General features: G+C 40.8%; 1 protein-coding gene and 1 non-coding gene across 2 annotated transcripts; both read right to left on the bottom strand.

Moving 5' to 3' along the window:
- Window positions 1–441: 441 nt before the first annotated feature.
- On the bottom strand, window positions 442–1,860 carry LOC130498511 (U-box domain-containing protein 26). The gene has a single exon (XM_056991935.1). The coding sequence runs from the start codon at window positions 1,843–1,845 to the stop codon at window positions 571–573; it is 1,275 nt and encodes a 424-aa protein (XP_056847915.1). The 5' UTR covers window positions 1,846–1,860; the 3' UTR covers window positions 442–570.
- Window positions 1,861–12,073: 10,213 nt separating this feature from the next.
- Window positions 12,074–12,180, bottom strand: LOC130499336 (small nucleolar RNA R71). Its single transcript, XR_008938215.1, has one exon. It is a non-coding gene; the product is annotated as a small nucleolar RNA R71 (small nucleolar RNA).
- Window positions 12,181–13,371: the final 1,191 nt, after the last annotated feature.

Below are 13,371 nucleotides of genomic sequence, written 5' to 3'. Positions count from 1 at the left end.
TTAAACCAAGTCAATAAAAAATATATATTTTAGATTCATTAAATCTATCACAGATTAATGATTTGAACCCAATAGATTGAATTCTTTTTTTATATTAAACGTTTACGTATATGAACTTTGGGTTCGATTTAAATTTTGCAAAAAATGATTATTATTTTCACAAAATTAACATTTTTTAGATATTGATCATCAAAACATATAAAACAACTGTTAAATAATGTTTTTGCAAATAACTATTAAATAATATTACAAAACACATTTTATAAAATTTAAATACAAATTGTTATAATATTAAATATTTTAAAATAGATAATCCCGCGCATAGAAAAGATTAGGATATAAAAAGATTACTTATAACTTCCACTTCGTTTTGGTCGTCCTAGAGCTTTCATTTGCTTTTCAACAACCTTTCCAACTTAAAAAACTTGCAAAGACAGATAATTAAGAAGAAAAAGAACTTTTGTTAAACAAAAAATTGTTTTAAAAATTAATTACATGATCAAGACTACTTTAAATCTCTAACAAAAATAATAAATTACTCTGTTTGAAAGAAAACTAAAAAAAAAAAAATCAAAACGGCCCCACTTCGCTACGACCGAACTCGTCGGAGTTCACAACAGTTTCGTCCGGCCAAGAATCTCTGAGAAGTTTCAAAAGCATCTGAGCTTTCCTCTTCGCTCTCTCCGTACAATCACTCTGCACCAAAAGCAGCAACTGCATCACCAATCCCGCCGCCGCAGCCTCGTCTCTACACTTCTCCTCCGCCGTGCATAACGCCAGCAACGCTCCCGCTGCATACTCCGTCGCTCTATCCGACACTCTCAAGATCGTCTTCACAAGAAGCGGCACCGTCAGAGCATGCTCTCTGAACGCCGCGCATCCTTCCGGGATCCGGCAGAGAAGCTCCACCGTCGCTAAACCCCTCTCCGTGTCGCACCTATCGAAGTCCGCCGCCAAACGGTCGATTAGAGTCCCCGGAGCCCCGGCGGAGATCGCAAGGTGGCGCGTTTGTTTCACAAGGCAGAGAGCGAAGAGCGCTTTGATTCCAATCTTTAAAGCTCTCCGAGATGAAACCGAACTTCTTAAAAGATCCATCACGCCTTCGAATACCGAACCCGACCCGGAGATTATCACTTTCAGATCCGTAGATTTGGATCCGGTCAACACCATCTCTACCAACGCCGCGGCGTTGACCCGGTTCTCAATCGAGGAATCGAACAGTAACCGGGTCATAAACCCGACCCGACCCGGATCCGAGGAGATAGACTCGCACTCTCCCTCCGTCATATGAAACATAACCAAAAGAGCGAGCGACTCGGAAACTACCTCCGAAAACGACGACGTTTCGACTCCAGCGTCCACGTCAGCGAACAGAATCCTCACGAGAATCTCCCGCGCGTTATGACCGGCGATCAAAACGCGATTCTTCTCGCTGTCCCTAGCCAGTCCCCTCAGACGGCGAATCGCGGCGGCGCGTGAGCGGGGGGAGACGTGAGCTCCCGAAATTGCGGAAGCTTGGCTGAGGAGAGACCGGACGGATATCGGATCCGCCGGCTGCTTCGGCGTGGGAATCCGTTCGACGCCGTTGGAGCGGTTGGCGACGCACCATTCTTGGATAAGGCGGCGGAGAGTGTGGTTGGGGATGAGAGTGAAGTCGGAGAGAGGGAGGCGCGTGACGGGACAACTGGTGTTTCCGGTGGCGATCCATGACTCGATGCTTGTGCGGTCGTAGGTCTGACCGGTTGAGACGGTTACTGGATCGGACATAAGCTCCAATGAGATTGGGCATCTGAAATGGTAAGGTATTTGGATTCCGAGATCCAACGGTTCTAAATTCCCCGGCATTTTTGGAAGTTTTTTTTCTGAGCTTTTAGGATTTGTGTTTTCGGAATTTGAGAGAAGGAAGACGAAGGAAGGAGACCTTATCTGCGCAGGGTATGCGCCACACGTGTGGCTTTTATAACTTTGTTGGTTAGTTCATCTGGTAAATTTGAATTATAATTTTTTTTTTTGAATTATAAATATTTTATATGTTCTGTTCGGTTTTGATAAAATTAGTTGTTTTTATAAAATGGTTTTTTTTTTCTAACATAATGTTTTTATAAAATGTTATAAACTATAAAATATGGAGACAATATAATTATTCCTTTTTGATACCAGTTGGTAAACAAAGTTAATTTGTTATGATAACTGATGTTTATATCGTTTTTATGTAATAAATATTAAGTAAGATTTATAAATCAATGAAAATAAATTTCAGAAAATACAAAAGTGTTGAACTTTTTTGGGCAATTCTCCAAAATAGAATTTTTCAAGTTTATGTCACAAAAAAAGATCCTAGGAAAAAAATGACCAAAATATTTCATTTAATAGAAAAACCCCTTATATATTAGATATATAAATACAAATAAATATGTTTTATAGTTTCAGATTATATGTTTTTAAATTCGAACTTAATATGATTCTTTTTTTGAAATTTTCTTTTTGAATTCGAAAATACTTTTTGAAACTATTTTAAAATTTTTTATTTTCAAATTTTAATACTTATTATTCATTTTATAAAATTTTAAACCTCAATCTCAATTCTTCACCCCTTAAATCCTAAGATTTATGTCAGTTAATTCAATGGGTAAAATTCTATATTTATTTTTTTAATGAAATACTTTTGTCATTTTGATTCTTATAGTCTATATTTGTGACAACAAACTTTTTTAGTGTTATCATGTAATGTTTCTACAAAAAAAAAGAGTTAAATCAAGAAAATTTTGTAACTAGCTAAATAAAAATGATATTACCATTCCGTTGTTATTTGTTATTTATTTCTTAATTTTTATTAATGTGTAAGAATCCTAAAAATAACAATCTCGTTATTTAAAACATAAGTGTGTCGTACATTAATCTATGATCTATCTTCAGCCATCACACTGTAGGTTTTTTTGTTTTATAAGTTGAGATGTTAAATGGTATCTACATTTTGTTTAATAGTAATAGAATCACACCAATAAAATTTTGTGTTAGGTCTTTAATGTGTTTTCGTATACAAATCACTTGTTAACAAAAGTTATAATCGATGTCTATACTCATAATTGATGATTGTATCACTAATTGTATCCTTGTATTTTTAGCTGGTCAAGATTTGCATACTTGTATTCAGTAGCCACAACCACCGAATTTATTATTATCTCCTATATGTATATGAATATAAATTTCGATCGTGTGTTGTATTTTATTTATAATATCAATAAATTTGGTCAAACTAAAATGCGAAAGACTGGGAACGAACCTGGGACCCACCGAGACAGCTCCCACTTACTTCTGTTACATCAAGCCTGTAATCATATAACCAAAATAGATCATTACAAGACCAAAAAATAGTTTGACTGTTTTGTCTTTTATGGAAAAACTTTTTTGACTGTTTACGTCGCCGTAGGAAGTTATTATCCTGTTTTCAGTTCTTACAGTTTCTGTTTTTCTTACTAAACAGTAAATTCTCTGATAGGTCAATCTTGAGGTCATAATTAAGAATTCAAAAGTTACTTTTGTCTAGACTTTGACAATATTGACATATAATTATATTTTTATCAATTAACTAGAAGTCTAGAACTAGCCACTGTATGTTGACAAAAAAAAACTAGAACTAGCCACTGCCTTGTATATAATATAAACAACAGCTTAAAAACAATATTGTAGACTAATTAGAAGCTAATCAAGATATGCATGAACAGATACATTTACATATACATATTAACATTTGCGATTGGTTCGTACAATATGCATGATAAATAATTATAACAGGAACAAAAATCCAGACAGTAAACTGTGTTGGAGTTTTAATTTGCTTCTGCACAAATGTATTGTTGGCAAGTACAAGATTTTGCATCCTTTGAGATAAATAAGTTATCGAATGAAGACAAATATTCCTAGACAATTATATCGAAATCAAATAAATTTGGGATGAGGGATAAGATCCATGGACTTGGACCGTATTATTGTCTGTTTTCTTTCTGTATATTTTGTTTTGTATTTTTATTATATATTTTTGAAAAGTATTAATTTATTTAAACTAAATTGAGTGAAGCGGAGAAGAAAGAACAGTATCTGCCTGACATTTGGCTTGGCTGAATGGGAACAACTAAAGAAATAGAAAAACAAATTTAACTATATCTTCTGATTAAAGAAAATTACTGAAACCAAATATTGTCTTGCACATAAACGTGCATTCGCATAATTAAGGTTATTATGCTATAACTATTTGTTTTCATAAATTATTAATGCGCATATAACCTAAGATCCATGCTTTTTTTTTTTTTGAAAAAGGGCTTTTAAGATCCATGCTTTTCACAATGACATTTACTTATTTTAATTTAGAGTTGTAGATGATCTATAAACGGACTGTGTCCATTTTAATAATATGCATTTCAGTATCATGCCATGTTATTTCTTTTTTTTCTAAAAAATAGATGATTGGTTGTGACGAGTCCTTTGATGTAAAATATAAATCCCTGATGTTCAGGGTGTAACATGTAAATAAGCAACAACAATAAAACGATTTGAAAGAGAATGAATATGAAAAAGTACCGCAGTTTGCATACCATGTCTGCATAACTAACGTTAATTGACTAATAAAACTCCTAATAAATTACATGGTATCCACCAAACGAATAGGTGGGGAGGAAATGGACTGACATTAGTAGAGCTCCCACGACCGTATGTAATGGTTTTTATTATTTTTATAACCAAATCACCAACTCATTTTACACAAACAAACTTTTTGTAGAAGAATTCGATCTAGACTAACACCGAACGATCTCACACTCTCTCGATTACTAACTCTCTCGACACTCGTTTGTTTTGCAGATCGCGACTCCACTCACACACGAACGCACAAGAGAAGAGAATAGAACGAAAGAAAACGACACACAAGAAGTTTTAGAGTTCCCTCGTCAAACGACTTGGTACATCTCCTTCAGGATCGGTACCTGGAATCCACTATACTCAGAGTTATACAAGAGCTCTCGATCTACAACAATGGTGAAATCACCGTTGACTCTCCGAACAAGAAAGGTAGGCCGTTAGGAAGTTATAAGGTGTAATCCTCTACTTCGCAACTAGCTCCCTTTTAGTAGATCAGCTCAACTTGTCGTGGGCTTCTGCTTTCCCGAGGCCCACTTAACTCCTGCTCCTGCTTTGACTGATCAGGTACCAAGCCCAAACAAGTTATTTTCGGCCCAATCTGTCAAGCCCGTCGATCAGTTGCTCTCCAAAACTCACAATCTCCACCTTGGATAGCAGACTGAATCGTCGATCCTCGTCGCCGGAACGATCCCCTGATTCCTGAACTTTCTTACCGATCCTGGTCTTCCACCGAGTCCTTTTGTCCTCACTTCGGACTCTCTTCTTCGATGCGCGATGCACCATCGTCTCCTCTGACTTCCGAGACTCACCCTCTTCTTCAGTCGCCTTCTCAGATCCAAAAGCGACTGTGGCTAGAGCTTCTTCAAGCTCTTTCGAGGACGCCTAGCTTTGCCAAGCACCCGCCAAACTTCTCTCCAGGTAAAGTCTTAGCTAGCATATCTGCTGGATTCACAGAAGTGTGAATTTTCACCACTCTGACCTCACCATCTGCAATAACCTCTCTAATGAAGTTGTACTTAGTCTTGATATGCTTCGTCTTCTCCCGATACACAAAGTTCTTAGCTAAGTAGATAGCACTTTGTGAATCACAGTGAACCTCCACCACATCATTGCCCAACTTCATTTCTTCACAGATACCCTTTAGCCATAGCGCTTCTTTTACTGAATCTGATAAAGCCATGTACTCTGCTTCCGTTGTTGACAAAGCTACCATCTTTTGCAGGGATGACCTCCAGCTCACCGTGTTTCCTCCAACTGTAAACACGTAACCAGTGATTGACCTGCTCTTGTCCAAGTCTGACGCATAATCAGAGTCGCAGTAGCCTCTGATCCTGAAGTCTTCGTTTCTCCGAAAGGTTAAGTTTACTCCTAACGCTCCTTTCAGATACCTCATCACCCACTTCACAGCTAACCAATGATCAGTTCCAGGTTTGCTCATGAATCTGCACACTAGACCCACAGCATAAGCCAGGTCTGGTCTTGACCCCACCATGGCGTACATCAAGCTGCCCACTGCGCTGGAGTAAGGTATTTTCTCCATCTTCCTAGCTTGATCTTCTTCTTCTTCTTTAGGAACACTCTGTAGCTGGAACTGAGAACCTATAGGTGTAGAAACTGCTCTGCAATCTGCCATGTCGAATACTTTCAAAACCTTCCGTAAGTAGTCGCTCTGAGATAGAATCAATGTCCCCTTTGATCTATCTCTTAGAATGTCCATTCCTAGAATCCTTCTTGCTGGCCCGAGATCCTTCATCTCGAACTCTTGACTTAGCTGATCCTTTAGCTTCTGAACTGTCTTCATTTCCTTCGCCGCAATGAGCATATCGTCTACGTAGAGCAATAGATAGACAATATCCTCAATCCCTGTGCCCTTCAAGTATACACAAGGATCGTACTCGCTCCTTGTGAACTTCTGCTCCACCATAAACGTATGGAATCGATGATTCCATTCCCTAGGTGATTGCTTAAAGCCGTAGAGAGACTTCCTGAGCAAACACACATGATCTTCCTTCCCTTTCTTCTCGTATCCTTCTGGTTGCTCCATGTAGACCCTCTTTTTTAGAACTCCATGTACGAATGTTGTTTTCACATCTAGCTGTTCCAACTCCATGTCATGATATACTACTGATGACAAAAGCAGTCGTATTGACACATGCTTGACCACCGGGGCAAAGACTTCATTGTAGTCTATGCCCTCGATTTGTGCATATCCCTTCGCCACCACTCTGCCTTTGTACCTTGGTGGCTGACCCTCTCCTGGGATTCCTGGCTTCAACTTGAACAGCCACTTGCATCCTATCACTTTATGTCCCTTAGGTCTCTTCACGTAGTCCCATGTGTGATTCTTTTCTAGAGACGTAAACTCTTCATCTGCTGCACCATTCCATTGCTTCCTCTCTTTGCTCTTCATAGCCTCTGCATAGCTTTTCGGTTCCTCGATCTCAATGTCTTCCAAGCTCGCAAGAGCATACGCAACGAAGTCACCATCCTCAAACTTTGATTGGGGCCTTATCACCCTTCTTACTCTGTCTCTAGCCAGAACATAGTCTCTCAAATCTTCCTTCTGAGCTCCTGAATCTTCAGAATCTGTGTCTGAATCTGTTTCAACTTCTACCGTGCCTTGCTGAACTTGCGCCTGATCTTGCACAATAGCTCCACCTGAACTTGAACTCTCCCCTTCACAAACATCTTCCAATACACTCTTAAACATGACCTTTTTCTTGGTGACGCTTCCTTTGACGTCTTCTGTGTTCCCCTTTTGCTTCTCCAGGTCTTTGAATAGTTGATCTTCGTTGAACACCACGTCTTTGCTGATAACAACCTTTTCATCATCAATCAACCAAACTCTATATCCTTTTGTGTCCTGTGCATAGCCTAGAAACACTCCCTTAGCAGCCCTGGAGTTAGTTTTCTCTTTCACTTGATGCACGTAGGCTATGCACCCAAAGCTCTTCAGGTAGCTGTAGTCAATGTGACGCCCTGACCACTTCTCTTCTGGTATCTCGAACTGTAGAGACGCATTAGGAGACCGGTTGATCACGTACACCGCAGTAGACACAGCTTCTGCCCAGTAGCTCTCGTCAAGTCCTGACTCGTTTAACATCGACCTGACTTTGTCCATGATAGTGCGGTTCATCCTCTCTGAGACTCCGTTCTGTCGTGGAGTGTAAGGACAGGTCTTGTGTCTCTTCACTCCTGATTCCTTGCACAGCTGATCCATCTTTAGGTTGCAAAACTCTAGGCCGTTGTCAGTCCTTAGGCATTTCAGTCTCTTTCCAGTCTGGTTTTCCACAAGTAGTTTCCATTCTGCAAAATGATCAAACACTTCAGTCTAAGCTTTCAAGAAATAAATCCAAACTTTCTTTGAATAATCATCAGTAAAGGTTAGGAAGTATTTAGCCCCTGATAAGCTTGTCACTGTGTTAGGTGACCCCCAGAGGTCTGAGTGAACGTAGTCGAGAATTCCTTTCGTTGTGTGTTGCGCCTTTGGGAACCTTTGTTTGTGTGCTTTTCCCATCGCGCATCCTTCACAGAACCCCAGCTCAGCTACTTCTTCTTTCTTCAGGTACCCCTTCCTGACTAGTGTTTCCATTGAGCGAATGTTCATGTGAGCTAGCCTCGTGTGCCACCTCTTCGTGCTGTTGACGTTCCCTTTTGCTGAATTTGCTTCTGGTTTTATGACTGTGCCTTGAAGGTAGTAAAGTCCATTCGAGTACTTTCCCGTTAGAACTTTCTTCCTTTCCTTGTAGAATACCACCTGATAGCCTTTTCCTGAGTAGTTGCAGCCTGACTGTTCCAGTTGCCCATAGGAGATTAGGTTTCTCCCCATTTCTGGCATGTATCGAACTCTGCTCAACGTGACTGTAGAGCCATCCTCATTTTCGATTGTTATATCTCCAATGCCTCTGACTGTACAGTGCCTGTTGTTGCCCATCATCACTTTGCTTCCCTCAAACTCCACCAAGTTTGATAGTAGATCTTTCTTTGGAGTGATGTGAAACGTGCACCCAGAATCCATCACCCATTCTTCATCGTTGGATGCTACTAAACTGGCCGTCAAAGTGACAGGTCCTGGCAGTTTTGACGCGACATTTGCTGAGTTCCCAGGCTTGGATGAGTTAGGTGCGTTCCTCCTTTCTGGACAGTCTCTCTTCCAGTGACTGTCACTGCCACACACCCAACACGTCTTGTCTTGCTTCTCGTTGCTTTTTCCTTTTGACTTTGACCTTCCTCTGTGGTTGTAATGTTTGTTTCCATTTCTGTTGTTTCCTGAGTCACTCCTGGTTGTGGATCTTCCTCGTGAATCTGTATAGAGCCCCTCTGATTGCTTTCCTCTAGTACTGATTTCCTTCTGCTTTAGCTCCACCTCTTTCGAGTAAGCTGACATCATCACTTCATTTACAGTAAGCGTGTCCTTCCCAGTCCCATACTGTAACGTGTGAACCAACTGTTCATAGGCTGGTGGCAGCCCAGATCTTCGTCTGAGATCTCAATCTTGATACTCGCTAGATCAGCGACGAGCTTCAAGAATTGATCGAAGTTCTCCTCCATAGGTTTCTCTTTTCCATCTTGAAGCAAGAGAATTTCTTCTTTAGGTAGATCCTATTTGGTAAGGACTTTGTCTGGTAGTCCCTCTCCAACGCCCTCCACATTCCAAGAGCGGTTGTCTCGTTCATGATCTTCCTTAGGATGACATCACTGAGGCATGTGCTGAACAAGCTCTGCACCCTAAGATCCTTCTCTGCTTTACGCAGATCTTTCTTTGCCTCTGTGTCTTCCTCTTGTTTGCCTTTGTCAGTTTCTGAGGATTCTCCTTCCTGTAGAACTGACACTAGACCTTGAATCTCCAGTTGAGCCAGCATCTTGAACTTCCAAAGTCCAAAATCTCCCTTTCCATCGAACTTCTCTATCTCGAACTTTCCTCGTGTTGGATCCATCGTCGGTTCTCAAGATCTCCCCGCTTTTGATTATCTGCTTTTGATTACCTGCAGATAATCAAAACGCAAATCAACAGCAAACAACCCCAAGCACCAAGGGGAATAAAAGAGTTCGAGAATCTTTGAGATTGGACTGTAACTTCCCTTTCAGAGTCGATCGTGATGATCGGATCTGAACTTCGCTGACTCCATATCCTATAGAACAGGCAGGTTCTATATCGGTACCGTCTTGCTTCCGATCGTCTTGGATTTGCTAGATCTTCTCTGCCGTAGCTCTGATACCACTTGTAGAAGAATCCGATCTAGACTAACACCGAACGATCTCACACTCTCTCGATTACTAACTCTCTCGACACTCGTTTGTTTTGCAGATCGCGACTCCACTCACACACGAATGATGTCTTGCATATTTGCATTGTTTTAACCATTCATTCATAAGCATTTGCATCATATAGATTAGGATTTAGACATGTTTAGGTTGCATTTGGCATACATATGTCTCTATCAGGTATTGGAACACCACATGGAGTTCTTAGAGACATTTGGAAGCAAAGTGATCAAAAAGGGGGTGAAAGATGAGCATGGATGGAGGCCTTAGAGAAATCTTCTGTTGCTAAGATTTTGTGGAGACACAGGAAATTGAGTTAGCTTTCTAATGGAAGTGGTTTCAAGTCATTTGGAGATGTAATGAAGGAGTTATGATCAATTTACTAGAGGCATATCCATCCTGGTCGAGAACCGCAGAGTGACCTTCTGGAGCGACCCCCTAAGGTAGCTCCCAACCAGAGCGACCAACCAGAGCGACCCACCTAAGTAGCTCGCATTTTCATCGCCCGGAGACACAAAAATGGAGTCTGGAGCGACCTCTCAGAGCGACCCCCCAAGGTCGCTCCAGCCCCTTTTGCTACACGATTTTATGATTTTTCAAGGACCTTTTTGCAATTTCTTATGCACGTTTTTACTCTGAAAAACCTAATGTTTAAGTATGTTGTAGCCACCTTTTGGCAGATAATCTTTGATCTATTGAAGAACACAAACTCTCTTAAGAAAAAGATTTCTTTTTGGCTTGATTTGTGATTGTTCTTGTGATTTCTCTTCTATTTCTCTATATGATTCATCTGAAATCCATCATGGGTTTAAGAGGAATCATGGGGATTAGTGAGTAATCACCTTTTGAATTCATGGGTTAGGGAGATCAAGGGTGATTAGGCTAGTTCTAGGATGTTTTAGTGTAGATCATTCTTGTTCCTTGCTAGTAGAGTATTCATAATGCATCATTTGAGTAGGCCACTCAAAAGGGTGATCTCTAGGCATTTCCCACCCAAAAGGTGTTTGATGAAATGCCTGAGTCAACTCTCCTAGGCTTTTAGTGTACTTTGCCAAAGAGATTTGTTGTTAAAGATGCTAAGATAGCTAATAGACTTGTTAGTAATGATTGCTTGCATGTTATTCAACCAAAGACATTTGATGTTTGAGACATGTTAGCAAATGAGCATTCATCTAGACATAGAGCTTGCTTAGAATTGTGTCTAGGCTTAAGGTTAATAGTTTGATTGTTTTATTTGTCATCCTTAGTTCGAAACTTGATCACCCAAGGTCTAAATCCCTAAACCCATGAGTTCTCCTTTCCAATAGATTAAAAGTATCATTTTTATTGCTTTGCTTTAGCTTTAATCATTAGTATAGAAATCATCAAATCACTGATTGCACTTAGATTAGGCAAATACTTGCATTCTCACTGCATTTGAATCCCTCAGAATGGTTCGACAACTTACTTCCACTATACTATCATTTGACTTAGGAGCCTCAAAACTCCTAACATCAAATTGGCGCCGTTGCCAAATTCTGAGTTTGATTTGAACATTGAGATTTAGTCATTTGCTTGAGACTAAGTCATTTTTATTTTTGTAAGTTACTGATTCTCTTCTTCACTCTTTGTGATTTTCAGGTGTATGAACTTGAGGAGCAAGGGTACATCAAACCTTGTTCCAAGAGCCACAGACATCAGAGCTTTAGAGAGAGAGTGTACTAGAAAGAGAAGACAAGAAGAGCAACAGGCTCAACTGCAGCCACTGGAAGCTGCAATGGAAGAACAACAAAATCCTCAGAACCCCAATGGACCTCAACAGCGACCAGCTCGCCCCATTGGCACTTATGACCGCCCCAACATCCATGGTCCTAGACTTGGAATTCGAGCACCAGCTGTGGCTGCTAACAACTTTGAGATCAAGTCAGGACTGCTAAACTGCATAGAGAACAACAAGTATCATGGTCTAGCTGTGGAGGACCCATTTGATCACTTGGATAAGTTTGACAGCTACTGTGGTATGTCAAAGACTAATGGTGTGTCAGAGGATGCCTTAAAGCTCAAGCTATTCCCTTTCTCTTTGGGGGATAAGGCACGTCAGTGGGAGAAGTCTCTACCAAGTGACTCCATCACCACTTGGGAAGACTGCAAAAGGGCCTTCTTGGAGAAATTCTTCTCTACTTCAAGAACTGCTAAGTTGAGGAATGAGATCTCCAGCTTCCAACAGAAGAACTTGGAAGGATTCAGTGAAGCTTGGGAGAGATTCAATGGTTACCAAGCTCAGTGCCCACACCATGGATTCTCTAAGGAGAGCTTGCTGAGCACATTCTACAGAGGTGCTCTTCCTAAGTACAGAGCCAGACTGGATACAGCTAGCAATGGGTTCTTTTTGGGGAGAACTGAGGAAGAGGCAGAGGCTCTGGTTGAAAACATGGTTAAGAGTGATGCAGTCTACAGTGGAGACCATGACAGAAGCAGCAGAGGTGAGGACAATCAAACAAGGAATGAGATAAAGGCTCTTCAGGAGAAGATTGACAAACTCATTGCTGATAAGGCCACACAAGCGCAGGTGAACTTTGTTGGCAACCCAAGCCAGGAGATACCTCCTACTGTCAATGAGGTTGAGGGTTTGGAAGGGCAAGAAGAATTGTGTTTCATCAACAGTAATGGTAGCTGGTACAAGAAGGAACCTAACTTTCAGTACAACAACTACCAACAGAAGCCCTATTCAAACAACCAGCAGAGTGGTTATCAGCCTCGAAACAACCAGCAGAGCAACTATCAGCCTCAGCAAAACTCCTCTCCTAGCTCCTCTGCCCCTCAACAGAGCAGCACTGATGCCTTACTGAAACAGATCTTGGAGTCTCAGACTAGAAGTGAGAAGCATGTGGCTATGAGCTGAAGAACCTTCACTCCAAGATTGATGGGAGCTACAATGAGCTCAACAAAAAATTCTCCCACCTTGCTTCTTCTGTCAAGAATTTGGAGAATCAGTTTGCTTCCATGAGCTCCCACCAGAACCGCCAGCAAGGATCTCTACCTGGAAAGTCAGATCAAAACCCCAAGGAAGCAAAAGCTGTCACACTTAGGAGTGGTAAGCAGTTGACTCCTATAACCCTCACCAAGGATGCTGAGAAACAAGGTGAGGAGGTGCCATTAACCTAGATGATGAAGTGGTCATTGTTGATGAGAAGACAGATGCTGAGATCTTGGAGAAGATTGTGAAAGCCAAGGGTAAAGGAAAGGTTGGAGAAGAGAAGAAAACAACAAAAGATGGTGAATCTGCTGTTCCAGCAAGTGAGAGCTCTCATGTCCCCCCTCCTATGAACCAAAGCTTCCATTCCCTGGTAGATTCAAAAAGCAGCTGCTACAGAAGTACAAGGCTTTGTTTGAGAAGCAGATGAGTGAAGCTCAGGTTACAATGCCCATCATTGATGCTTTCATGCTGATTCCTCAATACAGCAAACTCCTGAAAGATGTTGTAGCTGCTAA

This window comes from Raphanus sativus, chromosome 8, assembly GCF_000801105.2.
Source record: "Raphanus sativus cultivar WK10039 chromosome 8, ASM80110v3, whole genome shotgun sequence".
NCBI lineage: Eukaryota > Viridiplantae > Streptophyta > Magnoliopsida > Brassicales > Brassicaceae > Raphanus > Raphanus sativus.
This window is presented reverse-complemented; position numbering and strand designations above follow the sequence as displayed.